This window comes from Triturus cristatus, chromosome 7 (assembly GCF_964204655.1).
Source record: "Triturus cristatus chromosome 7, aTriCri1.1, whole genome shotgun sequence".
Classification (NCBI taxonomy): Eukaryota; Metazoa; Chordata; class Amphibia; order Caudata; family Salamandridae; genus Triturus; species Triturus cristatus.
In genome coordinates, this window is record NC_140590.1 from 1,858,057,865 (window position 1) to 1,858,074,493 (window position 16,629).

Below are 16,629 nucleotides of genomic sequence, written 5' to 3' on the forward strand. Positions count from 1 at the left end.
CGGTTCCTGGGTAACTCTTCTATAAACTCAAAACATCATCTTTGAAAGCTCACTGTAGCTTCATTGGTTAAGGAAAGTGTGAATTACTGAAGCTTTTGATATCTTCCTTTGGGCTAAAACAGAAATACAACAGTGGTTGTTTACACTTGTTTTGGGACAGCACTGGGACTTTCTAGGGACAGGGCACTTGATTATGATGGCGGTGGAACTGCTGCCGTCAGTGGCGGTCCCGCCTCCATCCAGCCCTTTGGATCCGGCCTCCGCATTAGGATGCAGGCGGTTGGAGCTCGGCTGTCGGGGGGAAAAGACCGATGCATCCGACAGGATCAAGGAGCCCGTCAGGGTGGCAGTCGGACTCCTATTCCCTGCAAAGACGGCGGTGCCTGCTCAGGCACCGCCATAGGGATTAGGATGTCCTTTTCCGCCTGCCCTTTCATTGCGATTCACCCACCATGAAAAGACAGGGAGAAAGTAACTTTGGGGGCCCATCCGCTATGGGTCCTGGGGGGGCACCTATGGTGTCACCCTTAACATCCCTGCACCATGTGGCAGGCACCACATGGTTCCTGCCACATAGTATGATTTGACGGCTAGGGTGCTCGACCTCGGACCTGGGGAACTGGGTTCAAGTCTCGGTAACAACGCTGAACATCCTGTGATTCTGGGCAAATCACTTAATCTACCCGTGCCTAACAAAAAAAAAAAAATGAATGTGTGTCCTCATGTAACGTAACTGGTGCTATTATGTAAAGCGCTCTGATACCTGATTGGATTCGGGTCAAGTTCGCGCTATTTAAAACTCTGCAAAAAAAAAAAAAAGAGTTGCATTGCGGCATGTGCTGCAACCCGCAGTACACACTGCAATGCAAAATATACACATTGCAACTGCGTGAATGCGGTTGCATCGTAATACGGGCCGCAGGGTCTCTGACTTCTAGTTGGGCGGTCCTGCTTTCGCCGCGGTGCCGGCGTCATAATCAGGCCCTCTAGTATCATAATTTAAAGGGATCATGACATGCTAATGTATGACTCCATTTATCTCTGTATTTAAATTGCTTGGTTAGTATTTGGCCTAATTAGATAAGCATTCTCTCTATTAATATGTCTTCACCCTTCAACGTGATGCATTATCTCTATACTTTTTTATGATACTTCTTGAAGAACTATTTTATTGTTGTCATGTATATGAAAAATATATTTGTGGCTATACTGCTTTAATACTTAGGGCCCCTCTTCTAAAGAACATGGCTGATCGGAAATGTAATTTATGCATTAATTATAAGTGTTGAAAGTGTCATTTTTATGTTTTCTTATACACCTCAATGTTCTTAACTTAATCTGCAGAATTACAATATCCAAATACAGACATTTGTGTAAAGAAAGACGAAGAGCCAATGTTGATTTTAAATGATGATTTTAATGCAGAAGTTGGAAAAAACACCTCTGACCCCTCCGTAGGTAAGTTCCAGATGATTGCAATGTTTTCCAGCTGTGGGATTGTCTGTGGAGGTACTGCTTACCGGTCTGTTGTCCTGGAACCGTGCATGATACATTCCTGACGTCGGTCAGTTTATGAACCCTTCTCTGCACATTGCAGATCTTTCCGAGTTGCTTCCCTTTGTGAGTTGAGAGAACAGCGCATCTACTCTAACACTGAAGGTAGTCCACTTGCTCCCAATATGGCCTTTTGATTTCATTTGTATGTTATGCTCCTTCCTGTATAATGTATATTTCCATATGTTTTGCTATTACACATATATGTTTTTCAATAGCAGGTCGTGACGTTATTTCATTTTGCATCAAAGAAGAGGAAGAGGCGGATTGCTTGAACCATGAGAGCATTAACAGATTGAAAGATGACAGCAGTTCTATAGGTGAGTTTACGGTGCTTTGCGTATTAAAATCACCCTTGGAAAGACCCCTTTCCACACACAGGAGAACACATGTGTTATGTCCTTTGAAAGTCAATGTAGCCTTTTCTGCTCCCAGCAGTCTATCATATTCCTGGCAAATACCCTTATTCAAGAAGCCACCCATGTCAGGAATCTTGCTTCTTAGGGGACATGAGTATTGTTACAGGGTTGCCCGGAATACATCTCTCCATATTCGAGCGGGGTTCTGCTTTTGGGCGTTGTGTGGTTTGGAGTGCTTCAAGCATCGCGCTGTCATCTATGGGGGATTCTCCCTTGATCTTGCAATGACTGCTGTGATTTAGGTGAGATTTCGCCTCAAAGTACCTGCTAGCGGCAATGTTTTGCTGGATTATTTGCATATTATCAATTAAATCGTTTTCTAATTTGTTCTACAAACAACAGTTTCAGAATAGAGATGTCTGGTTGTCTAGTCTGCACCCCTTGCTGTGCTCTGACCTGTTAACTCTGGCTTTCCAAGTTATTAGCTATAGTCTGTGGTAAGCTATGGGGTTTGTATCTGCCCCTCCCGCTTGCTCCCACCCTGCAGGATATCCTTACTGGAAGGTGTTAGTGGTAACTTCTGAGTGAGGTTTTGTGTTCCTCATCCGCCCCAGACCCTGTTTTTTGGTTGAATTCATGAATTTAGTTTGATATAACTTGGGACTTTTCCAACTATAGTGTGGGGGAATAGATACCACTCTGCACTTTGTTATTCTGTACCAAGTACCCCCAAGCACATAGGCGTTGGTCATTCTCATTTTTTAGATTAAAGTTATAGGTTCAAAGGAAGAACCAATGTCCCTCTGTCTTAGTACAGAGGAAAAATAAGTTGTGTTTTCAGTGTCTTCTTTTTTATGGTTAGTATGGCCAAAAATCAAACATCAGATTGTTTCTCGATGATTTGTTGACATCTGTAAGGGGCACATTGGGCATAGAATATGGTTGTTGCTTTTTAGGGGCTTTCAACTTGTATATTCTTATTTGACAGGAGTGCTTAGTATAGTGGGTTTTTACTGTGCGCAATTTTCTTAAGGGTCTGTTTATTGTTTTTATATAATTCTATTGGCAGTGCGTTACAAGGCTTCTATGCTGACAACAACAATAAACTTTAATGGATCTTCTAGATTCATCACCCCATGATTTTTAACTCATAGTTAAAACTTTAAACGTTTTAAATATGTTAATGCATGTCTCGTTCCATAATTTTTATCCAAGTTAACAACAAGTTGTCATCCTCTGCATCTCCACACACTCATCAGCTTGATCTATGAGTGGACATCAAAGCCAGAGCCAACACTAATACTCAAACAAGGTGCCTTGATCATGCTCATGGAATGAGATCCCTGTCGCATGTGTTAGGAATTCATAATCACATGTAGTCGGAGAGCCATGTTATCAACCAGTCTTAAAGCACAGTTCTTTCTGAATCAGCGGGTATTTTCTGGTTCATGATAAAACACTGTTGTGTTGTGATTTTGTTTGGGAAAGTCTTCTGAATGTAACCAGCCAGGCCAGGGGACTGTATATGTGCTCAGGGGGAACAGAGAGCTTCTTCTAATGGTCTGTTCGGAGTCAGCTCATCATTCGTCTGCAGTTAAACCCAGTGCCTTCATCTATTGAGCTCAAGCATCTTTTATTTTGGCACAGGATGTCCTTCAAGGTGAATGTGCGCTTTACAAATACACACGGTTTGATGTTTGAAGTTCATTTGCATTCAGGCTATACCATCATTTGGAAGCTCAATGCCAAAAAGTAAACTAACATTGGCAAAAATGTAAAAGACCCTTCTTATTAGCATATTTCAGACAGCTTATTCTCTACCGCTTTTAATTCCTTATTAACAAAAACTGCTCCCTGTTTTAGTCGTCATCTGGTCAGTCCAAAAGAAATGACATGTCATTGGCAGCATCCTCAAAAGGTTCATGTCAGAGCGGATTAATGTTAATAGACTTTAACTCCTGAAGTGCAAACTATTTTCCACATTTTGCGGTTCACCAAAGTGAGATCCTCAACCACACTGCAGGGCCTTACAGTGGTTCCCTGTAAAAATGCCAGGCATTACCTGGAGCTGGCAGACCTCTGCCGAGGGGCTCATTATTAACCATCCTTCCATATCCTAAGTTGAACGTTCTAACACCCGGTTGAGTAGATGCCTTCTCTGTTTCATTTATGAAGCGTGCCCTCCAGATCAAATAACACTCGTGTGTTCAAGCGTTTAACTCAGTGTGACTTTTATCAGTTTTACAAGCAAGCTTTTGCAGTGCTGTACTAAGTGCAAGTGCCTTCATCTTAAGAAGGATGAACTTTATGCTTAGCACTACATAGCGCTAGTGTCCACCGTACAATTAAACAGCACTAGCTCTTGAACAGTATGTGTTAGAAAGATCATTCAATTGGTTCTGGGATCCGCTCCAGCAACAGAACACAACCCCAAGGCCCTGTGAAAAATGGAAAATCTCCTTCCCCAGTTGGAAAGCGTAGTACGAGCTCCCACAAAGTGAGGATTTGATATCTCTAGGATGCTTAATGGCACTTTTATTTTATATGTTTCCTATCAACTAGAAAATCTCTATTTGAGCACATTTCTCTAACCACATTATTATTGCTGTGTTCTTGTTGCCTGTTCGTTTTATGTGTTTATTTGTATATTTTATACTAGAAAACACCTCTTATTTTAAAGACCCTTGTCTATTATTAGTGACCTGCTGTGAAATCTTACTTCTGCCTCTATCTGTCTTCTCCTCTCCTTGGGTCCTTTAGTCCACTATTTCTTCAGCCTCACACCCGAACTACAAAAACCACGGTCTTGGGTGCAGACCAGTATCAGGCATCATGAATGAAAGGCTGTCTGTGCAATTTAGTCATTAAAGTGGTGTCTCCTCATTAGCACTGTTCCTTGCTATTTGCCAAGAAATGTAACGTTTACCTGTGGCTCAGATAAGTAAGGTGCTCACAAGCACTGCTAGACCAATGACCAAAGCATGAGTCAAATTAGTTACATTATGTAGCTCTCTCGCTCATGAGATAGACCTGGGTTGTCACATGTAGCTTCAAGAAGGATAGGCCGTGTCAGAGTTTCAGGAAACCCACACATAATGCATTTAAATCCAATTACTCCAAATAGAACTTAAATAGTAAGTAGTTTTCTTAAAAATAAAGCAGGAATGCAACTCACCTGGACCTGCTTTGGGCACCCATGGCATAATCTGTGACCCCGATAACCTTATATTACTTTTTGTATGTGCCAAAGCTGATGGTCTTAATTGTTTAATTCAACAGGTAATGTGGATTTAAGCAAAGCAGATAAAAGAGGACATTATTCAAACTATATGAGCACAACAATGCCATTTAAAATATCATCAGTCAAAATAGATCTCCCCCTGGACTCCGAGAAGACAGCAACTTCTAAAGGCCAACCATGGTTAGAAATCCACGATGAGCTGCGGGGAAAAAATAATGGCCAGTACGAAAGTGGCTTCAGCAATCTAACATGTGATTGTTCAGATCAAGGAATTCCCAAAACTGGGATGCCTGATAAATGTGATGAAACTGAGATTGCTGTGAGAAATACATTGGTATTTGCACATCTAGAAAATAAAAAGCCAAACTGGACATGGTATAAATGTACTGAATGTGAGAAAGGCTTCAGACAAAGCATAGAGCTTACAAGACACATGAAAACACATGCGGGAGAGACTTTGCATCTGTGCACTCATTGTAAAAAGACTTTTACCAAAAGAAGTGCTTTCCATCGGCATCAAAGAACACATACAGGAGAGAGACCGTATCACTGTAGTCAGTGTGACAAAAGTTTCAGTATGAAGTCGAACCTCAATATGCATCTCAGAACACATTCTGGAGAAAGACCTTATCAGTGCACGTATTGTGAGCAAAGCTTCATTCGAAATGACCATCTTGTTCTTCATGAGAGAACACACACGGGAGAGAGGCCCTATAAGTGTACTGAATGTGACAAAAGCTTCAGTCAGAAAGTCAATCTGACTCGACATGAGAAAACACACAATGGGGATAGGAGTGAGGCTTCTGCAGTCACGTCTGAGCTGAACACCCTCACAGAGCGCGACTGGATGTAGCATTTGTCTCCTCAAAACCTGCTTGGGAAAGACACAGGCTCTCCATGTGCTGTTTTAAATAAAACATCCCATCAATATATTTATAACTTCAGGTAATTAACTCAGCCATGTGATGTTATTCAACTGCAAGTTCTGTTGGTGGAACTAAGGTGGCAGCCACAAAAAGCCTCCACTGCGCACAGGAAGTGTAAAAGAAACAGAGGGGCTATTATTTGTAGCACAAAATATCAATTTGGATGCTTCTTATTCAACTCATGATCAACTGTGAGACCCTAACTCAGAGTGAGACCTTCTCAGAGATCAGACATTAACCTTAAGAGAGGAAGGACATCAGTGCCGTGATTGTGGGGAAGCATGAGTTTGAAGGCTACCTCTTGTTACACCCGAAGTACACTCAGGAAAGGAAAAACACTGGTGACAGATGATAGGATGAAGTACAGAACACTGAGCGATCACACACTGGCCTAAAAATGCATCTCATGTTTGTCAAACATATAGAATAGGCAATCGACATTGGAGACAATAACGTCGAAATGCAGCAAATGTGAAAAAGTATAATTAACATGATTCGCAATAAAGGTAAATTCACTGATTTCAATGAACTCCTATTGGCTAGTATTGTTAGTATTGTTACTAAACTGGTACTTCCGAGCATGTCCATAAATTAAATTAAAGCCATGAGTTATGACTTTGCTAAACTACATTATGTTATCTACTATTGTGGGCAGAGTAGCAGTGGAGAAGTATGGGACAGTGAAAAACATTTGATATGCTGGAATGGGGTTAGCAAGAGATAGTGAAATCTAAGATAGGTCAAGGTTCCTTTGACCGGTCTAAATTGTATATGAACAACAAGATATCTTTTTAGTATGAACTGCCATATCTCAAGGGAGAAGAGACTGGAGAGGAAATCTAGCAGCAGACATGTCCCTCTCCTCTGCAGTCACTAGTTGGGCGGATTTGATAGGTGTGGTACTGAATGGTTTTATATGGATATCCGGAGCAGAAGTCAGTGATAATCTAGTCCATTTGGGAACCCCTTGAATGACCAACTCACAAATAATTGCCATATATTATAAGCCTTATTTGCCCCTTTTTGTGCAATTGTCCCCTGATACTGGGAGACAACCAGTTCAAATATCCAATTAAGTAGAAAGGAGGTTGGCTTTCTCTCAAATTCTGGAGTGTGTTCTACTAAAGTTAAGAGAGGACAACAGGTACTGCTCTAAAATGCTGCACTAGGAGAATGGGGCTTAAACTGACATTATTATAAGTGTTGCTCAATTGGAGATGGTGATGGGTGCCGTGGCATACCTGCTCCTGTGCTTGAGCGTTTAGGAACCAGATGCAAGGTTCATATCTCTTGTGAAAAAGAAGTCTACAATAAAGAATTTTTGAGGCATAAAGTGAAGGTGTAATATGTAATATAAACAATGTAAAGGGAGAAGTCAGTGAGTCCAGTGTATGTGTACAGAAGTAAGGGGGCATTTTCAGAGCCCAGTAAACCAGATGGCAAGATACACACAGCAAAGGATGATCCTGAACCATTTACAAAATCACAGCAGGATGTATTTTTGATCTACACAATTTAGGTATTGTTCTGTTAAGGAAAAAATAAAATATAAAAAGTTTAATTAATAAATGATTGATGTTTACCCTTATTGTCACTTGTCTGCTATTATTGCACCCACTAAGCTTCTCAACTTAATAGTATAAGGTTTATAGAATATTCTGAAAATATCTCTGCGGGATCTCTGCACACATTGCATGGGATGCTTTAGCAAGGTAGAACTAACTGCCCTGATTTTTAAGTGTATTGCTTGGGACAGCATCCTCAATACCTTCAGGGAGAACGCATGAGGTTAAGCTATTGGCTGGGATTCACAAGAGCAAACCCTGCATTCTCATCATTGTTGAAGTTATGAAATTTACTCGTGCAGTGACTAGAAAATGATGAGACGTTTTTGGTTCCAGTTCAAGGAAAAGGGGTGAAGTGATTTGGAAAAGTATACATACAAGGTATCATGATTAATTGTCAGAATTTTATTTGAAACCGTATCTCTTCTTTTGAGTAAAATAGCACACACCTTTGTTTCAACTCAACGTAGACGTTAGTTTGAAATCACTTGAATTCTTACTGATAGATTCCTGATAACGGAGAAAGACAGACTGAGGAATGACTAATTCTACTGACGAACCCACTCACTCCCGGACGCACTATAAGAATACTACCAAAAGGGCGGAAAAGTGACAAAGACTTCCTGGCCAATGTTCAAGGTCATCACTATCAATCAATGCATAAAAAGCTCGAACAAGGAGAATGTTTTTATCCAGATTAGTACATATGATCGAGCATTTGATGAAAATGCCCTCAAAAGAGAGTATTCTCAGTAGTTTTTTTATGATGCACAGATTATTACAGACATCACAGAGAATGTTCAACAGATGCGTAAGATTTGCTGAAGACGGACACACCTCAGCAGGTCCCTTTTGGCACCTTTGATTTTGTCCCAACATCAAGGACGTTTGTTTAGAAAGAATGGCCCACAGATTGTTCTTGGATTGATCTGGCCATCTTAGTTATGAAAATCAAGATTTTTGTATAATCTAATGGCGCTAGCTTTGAAAATCTTATCATGTAATTGGGAGAAACAGCACTAGCGTTGGGTGCTTGCACTACTCCTTTGATGCATGTAGGTCAAGCATATATAAAACCTGCGACTTAAGACAGCACGCTGATTCAGAGGGTTAGGCCTGCAACGCTGGGGTGTGTGTTGGTGGCTCTTGTAACTCTGGGAATTCTACCAGTTTAAGGTGGCTTGTCTCATAGAAGCTTGCATTTCAAATGTTGTGAATGCCATTAAAGATGTACATGTGTGGGCATTCACAAACTGCATTTATCGCTCTTTTGAACATATGACCAATTCAAGAGCATGATAATAGGGCAATAAGGGTCGAAAAAAACCCTAGCCACCCTTCTTTATTCAGGATTTGTTCACCTAGACAAATGTTTTCTATGTGCACCATAGGCAAGGAAAGAGTAAAGCGCAACAAAATATCTTCCATAACCTGTTCTTGTGCGTTTTCTACTCTGCAGTTAATCCTTTGTTTCCGGTTTAGCTTTGACAGGCATAGACCAGCTGAAAGTATTTATGTCGTAGATTTACCTATCAGTAATCCAAATATATCTACGTAGTAGATATATGCCTATCTCTGTGTGGAATTGTAACATTTGGCGAATATTACACATTACCATAAGAAGTTGAAAACATTAGGCCTGATTCACAAATGTAAACTTACACTATTATGTAACTTAAGTTTACTATTTTCTTGGTATTCAAAAACGGCCAGTTTAATTTTACCAATAGTAATTTTACGACTGCAGAGACTTCACTGTCGGGATGGAGAACTGCACACATAAAAAGATAGGACAGGCCTATCTTCTTAAATTCTTAAATTACTATTAGTAAATTAAAATGATAATTTTTGAATACTAAAGTAATAGTTAACTTACACAAAAGTATAAGTTTACCTTTGTTAATCAGGCCAATTGTGTTGAATATGTGGCCCTTTTCTCCATGTTGTACAACTCTAGCAGCCCAGAACTTATGATTTATTCCAATCCCTAGAGGTGATGATGAAGTAAGTGAACCCTTGAAGCTTCTCAGGTACATAACCGTCCAGAACAATACAGTGATATGAACCTTGTTTTGTAGGACAGTGATTCAAATCCATTACCCCGCTCAGATGAGATTTATTTGAAACCATATCACTCGTTAGTAGTACAAAAAGAATAGTAATTTAACTTATGCGGTAGTTTAGTCTAAGAAACTTTTTACAAAACGTTTTGCGAAACAGGTACACTTACACTAATGGGATGATGTCTTGAGTGATGCCATTTAAGATGTCATCAGTGATGTAATGTCACTGACCATGTAATGAGTGATGTAATATGTGAGTTCATAAGCAGTGCAATGCGGGGGCGTAAGTTCTAGTTAGCTCAGGTTACTATAATTGTTGAATTTCACTGGTTTTGTACAAGAGAAATGTGACCCTAACTATGGCAGCTCTGTAACCTTTGTTTTTTCGGTAAAATCAGCCTGGGGAGGTGGGCCGTGTAGCCCCCTACCCATTGTATAATGGCTGGGCCCCAGGGGTGTAGGGACCCCAGAGCAGGGGGTCCGTGCGGCTCCCCTCCCCATAGTATAATGGCAGGGAAGTTGTGGGGCAAGTGCAGCACGTAAAAGTTAAATTAGTTACTAAAGGACAGGCAAGCTGAAATTTGTATGGCAGTGGTGATCGAGGCACATTCTATTCATTGGGACATTTTGTGTATATAGAATGTGCGCCGGGCACCTCTGCAATGCAAATTAAATTTATCAGCAGATTCGGAGTACTCTATTAAATAAAGTAACATATTCTTAGCTGGATCCGACTTGATGATCCGATCCTCCGCCTCACGCTGCCAAGCATAGATGTGCAAACTGGGTAATATCATCTCAGCCAATCCAAGCACTGCTATCATGCTACATTTAATTCGAAACAGCATAAGAGCTAACTCCCCTCCATGCATGGCCAAAGGCCATGCACAACATGGGGTTGGCTGCATGCCGGGTGCTTTGGACGCAGGTCATTTGAGATGTCATGAGTGATGTCTTAAATAATGCCTTAGAACACGTCATGAGTGATGTAATATTTGAGGTCATAAGTAGCACGTGGCGGGGGCATAGTTCTTCGTCCGGTCGCCATTGCCCTGGTGGGACTCGCTGTCCTAGGGTATACCACACAAAAATGCTCTCAGCTTACTTCAGGGAGAGGCCAGCTCTTGGTAAGTCCGCTATACCTTCTTCTCCTGTGGTACTGGACGCTGACCATCTCCTTGCCCTCATGCTGGGTGCTCTAAAAGGCAAAGGCTGCACTCATACTTGCCCGCCTGCAGCCTGAGCTGCGAGCAGGAGATAATACAGAAATTTCTGGAATCTATCTCTTTATCTTTGTCTTTGGTGGAACGTTGGATAGGAGCCCCCACACTTATTACTAGTAAGGCTGTGTGCCCTATGACACTGCAAGGGGAACGATTTACCACCAAAATGTACTGTTAATTGACACCATCTTCTTTGACTCCATCCCGGTTATTTTCCGCTCTCTTTTGAAGTGATCGCAGTTAAAGGGAGTTACACCAAAACTGACTACAGTTACACTTTATTGTTGTTGATCACAATACTTTGTTTTACGCTGATTTATGTTGTCTTTTGTAATTGCAGTATAAATGTAATGAATATAAAGTGCGGAGTGACATTTTAGGAGTTTTGTGCAAGCAGATTTGGGGTAAATATGTGACAGCCCTTTGTTTTAACATGGGGAAACGGAAGGCTTCAGATGTTAGGCCAGGTAAGGAAAAAATATCAAAGATCAAGAGAAGCCAAGCGGAGCGTAGCACTCTAGCCGAGATCGATGACTTAGTTGAAGATGTAGAGCTGATACTAAGGGCCTCATTACGATGTCAGGCGGAAAGCATCCGCCTGACAGTCGGAATGTCCTAGACCGCGTCGGAACCCTTCCGACCGACTTAGTCAGTTTACAATCTACCCGACCAATCACGATGCTCGCGGTCGGATTGTAAACCTCATGGTCCTTCCGAATCTGTTCCGATTGGCTCTCAGTCAAGTCGTGTTGGTTGGAACCGCATCGTGCAGCTCTACGGACAGTGTTTCCGACCGACCGATTATGATGAATATTTCCAACAGCCTTTCCGAGTTGGCCTGTCCGACAAGTAAAGGCTGTCTGAAAGTGACTTTGGGGCCCCTAGCACGGCCCCCTTCATCCTGCAGCCTCTGGTTGGGGGCCGAGGGGGTACCTAAGGGACCCCCGTGTAAAACCCTGCACTTTGTGGCTAGCACCGCTGGGGTGCCTGCCACAGGGTGAAGGATTTTACACACACACCCTATTTCCCCATAGACAGTGGCGGCTCCTGCATTAGGGCGGAGGGGCGTCCCCCCACTGCTTTCTCGCAATGCAAGAAGCAGAAACCAAAAATGGTAAAACTACCATTTTATGTTTAAGCTTCTCTCACTGCGAGAAAGCAGAAGTGCCTGGTTGTGGGCGGGCAGGTGGGTGGGTCTGCTGAAAAGCAGGGGAGGCAGCTAGCCCAATGCTGTGGGCCCCTCTAGGGGCCGACCAAACTAGTCATGCACACTCTCCCTTTTCTCTATGTAGGCTACATGCATCCCACATAGAGAAAATGGCCTCCCCAAGGCACCCGGCTGGGCGCCGTCTGCACCAATCACAAAGCTGCCATTGCAGCGTTGTGATTGGCTTGGGTGAGGGGAAGGAGGCTGCCTGTGAGTGGCGGCTTCCTGTTCAGGAGAGCAGCAGGAAAATGCGGGAGTCGGGACCCGGCCAGGAGCTGAGGCGGCGCGGCACCCAGGGGAAGGTAAGTTTTATTTTAATTAAACCCCTCCCACCTCCCCCACCCGCCTGTCATGCCAGCCACAGCTGCTCACCTTCTTGGCGCTGAAGTACTTGGATTATACTTATCTAGCTCAGAGTCTCCGTGTACAGTGATATCACTGGATTCCTGTCTCCCTCAGGGTCCGGCCCGAACCTTGTGCTGCCTCTAGTAACTCACCCATCGCTGAGCAGCTTCAGATCCTCCAGGGTCTGCTTCTGGGACGGTGAAGCCTTTCCCCAGGCAGGACCTCCTTGGACAGGACCAGCTGGTCACGGACACCTTCCGTCTTGCCATTGTACAGGTCACCCCAGGATTTAAATGAATCCTCTATCAACATTGGAATTACATAATGAGAAATAGTCTTTTGATGCATTTTCTTGTTACTGCCTCATAGTTGAGCTTGGAGGTGATCAGTGCATGGTCAGTCGAAGTAAAAAGGACATCCGGTCAGGGACCCCATGTGATGTTTGCGCCAGTAAGACTGTGCTGTGAGATTACCACTCTTGATAAGTCACAGGGGAAGATATGTCCTGAATAAACGTCTGTTCAGCCAAGACATTAAAGTCTCCCTTGACCATCACTTGTTCATGACGTACCAATTGACTTATTAAAATCAGTAAGAAAAGCCAGGATCCTTCCTGATTGATTTTAAACAAAGACTGCTACCCAGGTGTGGTTAGGAGTGAGATAAACCTCACAGGACACTGCTTCAAACTATTTCCCTTTCTGGGTGGTATCGAGGCGCTGTAAAAATTGCGAGCGCACATTAACAATCATGATGGGGTAGCACGTACTCAGAGTGGCTCCTCAATCATTTGAAAAGCTGTGCTGTGACAGGGCTGAGGATTTTCCCAAATTAAGAAATAATCTTGCGTGCCCTCCGCTGCTGTGCCAGTATCCAGCCAGCTGGGTTGATCGTTTTAAAATTATGAAACCTAGCGGAGACCTGTGTCTGCTTCAGATCTAAATGAGTTTTAATTGAGGCTAATGGCCTCGCGCGTGCACGTATGCAGCGTGTGATCGTGTTGTGTTTTCTATTGCTGTGTCCCTGCGCGGACACCATAGTATTCTTGTCATTACATTGTCCCAGCTGAGGTTCCATATCAGCTGTGATGTCATCAGCTGCCATCTGTCCGTTGACAGTTGACAGCTGATCACGTTACCTATGGGACGTCGTTTCTGCTCCGGAACACCGGAGCTTGTGTTGGTGTAATTCTTCAATAAAGTACAACATACTTTTGACACTTCAGTCGCTGTGTACTTTACAAAGTGGCGACGAGCGCCAACACGAGAACCCACGAAGATATACAAAGGAAAAAAGAATTAATGACGAGAATGCTCTTTTTCTGGAAAAATCGTGGAGATGACGTGAAAACTGAATGTGAAGATACTGACTGATCAGCGATTATATCATTTCATGAAAGGAGTTGGAAGGTCAGTGAAACGACTCGTGAGAATAAGTGAACTGTTCTCTGAGAAGAAAAAAAAAAGGAGTACTTTGTCACATGTAGACATTGTTGAAGTATTTATGACTGCGCGTGTCAACCTCACAAAGCTAAGCGGATGATTCACACTATGGATTTAGCTAGTTTTCTGGGGCTCTACGTGCGCATTTAACAGCAGACTTTTTTTGCAACTCTTCAGAGAAGGTGAATATTCACTTCTATTCGGTTACCTACGTGAGTGGGCTGAGAAGTTTTGAGGAACAGCTTGAAGTGCGCAAATTCTCTGGTGATAGACCAACGTGTGGTAAAGCTACTGACCAACGGAATTCCAACTGTGGTAAAGCTAATGACCAACGGTATTCCAACCGTTCCAACGATCAGCTGCTATGCGCGTCTGCAACGCGTATGAGGTGACGTACACAACGTTGACGCCGTGAGTAAACGTCAAGCGGCTATCTTGGATGTTAAGAGTTAGCTGTCTAGTCTACGTGCATCGACGTCGGCGCCATTTTAAGGAAATAAACATAAACACTCGGTGCGTGAATGGAAGTCTAAACGAGGAGTTCTTCTCTCCGTGATTTGAATAAACATCGCTTTGAAAACACAAGGTAAAGGAACGATATACAGAACTATCGCACACACGAATGTGATTTATTCCAGCAATATACAAGAACTGTAATAATTTCTTAGCTCAGAACTGTAATAATTTCTTAGCTCACACAAGTAAAGCGTGGACAGTGATTGTCGTGGCAGTGTCTATGGGGAGTCATAGATCCTCCACACACATTTCTACAGGTAATGCGGCCCTAAGAATTAAAAAAAGTACTGAGAGAAAGACTTTGGGAGATATTATCTATAAACCACACCTCCTCTTGTTCCATCATAAAAAATACAAAATACGCTTGACTGTGAGTTGTTCATACTTTCTTTCGTCTGACTCCTTGCCAATCTGATAAAACATACATTACCTTCAAGTTTCGCTGTAAATCTTCACCAAACATGGCATCAGGCTGTGTTTGGAATCTGTCTCCCCCTGAAACATTTTTACGTGGTGGTGGTGAACCAACTCTTAAATGGGAGGAATGGAGGGAGTATTTTTTTAATTATATTTCTACATTGGAGGAGGATGATGAGGTAAAACCAGAAAAAAAAGACAAGATGTTAATGCACTGTCTAGGCGTAGGTGGTATTAAGGTGTATAACTCTATAAACAAAAAGGTGAGAGCTGAGAATGAAGGGGACATATTCCTAAATGCTATAGATGACTTGAACACTTATTATAAACCTACAGTTTGTGTTGGCGTTGATCTCTACAAATTTTTTCATTGGAAACAAGGTAAAGACGAATCAATAGATGACTACGTATCGGCTTTAAAAAATATTGCGATTAATTGTCGATCCGGTGCACTCCACGATGAGTTCATCAGAGATCAAATTGTAATGCAAGGCTCAAATGAAAATATGCAAGATAACCTATGGGCTAAAGTGGAATACCCTCTGCAAAATATCATCAACATAGCGCGCAAGGCTGAACTTACAGGACACTGCGCAAAAGCAGTCCTTACAGAAAGTAAAGAAAAAAAGGACAGAGAAAATGTAAGTAGAGTAAGCGATCAAAAAGTCAACACTAAACAGAATTGGAGTAAAAGTGGATACAAACAGCAAAACAGAAAGTATGAGTCAAAGATCTGGGGATGGCGTTACAGATGCAGAAGTGCTTTTCATTTGGCTAATGACTTAAAATGTCCGGCACGCGAAGTAAAATGTTCAAATCGTGGAGTAAAAGGAAATTTTTTCAAAGCATGCAACAGACGTAAACCGAGACAAGTAAAAATAGTTACTGAATCTGACGAATTCAAACAAGAATTATCTGATGATGACGACATAAACATGTTTGTTCAAAACTAAAAAACCCGTATGTAACATGACCATAGGAGGCATAAACATAAGTATAGTGGCAGACTCTGGCTCGCCCTATACCATCGTCAATGAAAGGGTATGGTCAGAGAAGTTCAAAGAAAAAATCGGTGAACATTTAAAAAAACCCGACTTAGTAATAAGATCTTTCACTGAGGAGCCGATTGACGTGTGTAGCTACAGAGATCTCACCTTTGCATACAAGGGCAGAGAATCCTCAGGGAAACTGTTTGTGTCGAAAGTTGGTCCATCTGTTCTGGGATGGATGGACCAGGGAAATCTGGGAATAATTCTGGATCCGAGGAAAAAGGATCCAGTGTTGAGCATAACAGAGCAGGAAAATTACGCTAAGTGGTTACTTGAAGGATTTTCGCGCGTTTTCAGTGGAAAGGTTGGTGCCTTGAAAGGGTACCAGCATAAAATCAAACTCAAGCCGATCACAACCCCTGTTGTACATAAAGTAAGGAACATTCCTTTTGCAAAAAAAAAGAAGTTAAGGAACAGCTTGACAAACTCCTTGAAGGGGGTATAATTGAAAAGGTAGAGGCGTCTGAGTGGGTCGCTCCATTAGTTGTCGCAAAACGGTCCAATGGCAATTTGAGACTTTGTGTGGACCTGCGTGACCTAAATAAAAACATAGTGGTGGAGCAGTACCCACTTCCTAAAATCAACGAGATGCTGGCCACGACTAAAGGAGTCAAATGGTTCTCAACAATTGATTTGAAGTCTGCATATCACCAGGTGCCACTTCATCGGGACAGCAAGAAACTTACGACGTTCATAACAACCTTCGGGTGTTTCAGGTTTAC

The 16,629-nt window shown here is 42.3% G+C and overlaps 2 protein-coding genes across 3 annotated transcripts in view; one reads left to right on the plus strand and one right to left on the minus strand.

The window, feature by feature from the left end:
• LOC146813476 (uncharacterized) overlaps positions 1 to 6,609 on the plus strand; it is a 57,908-nt gene extending 51,299 nt beyond the window's left edge. Inside the window, exons 5-7 of one of the 2 annotated variants that reach the window (XM_085620275.1) lie at positions 1,345 to 1,458; positions 1,773 to 1,874; positions 5,193 to 6,609. In XM_085620275.1, the coding sequence (XP_085476401.1) occupies positions 1,345 to 1,458; positions 1,773 to 1,874; positions 5,193 to 6,007 (1,031 nt within the window). In that variant the 3' untranslated portion in view covers positions 6,008 to 6,609. The remainder of the gene's footprint in view (positions 1 to 1,344; positions 1,459 to 1,772; positions 1,875 to 5,192) is intronic. The other variant, XM_085620276.1, reaches the window with a different exon arrangement.
• Positions 1 to 16,629, minus strand: part of LOC146813475 (uncharacterized) — a 267,150-nt gene that overhangs the window by 94,896 nt on the left and 155,625 nt on the right. The window lies entirely within an intron of this gene.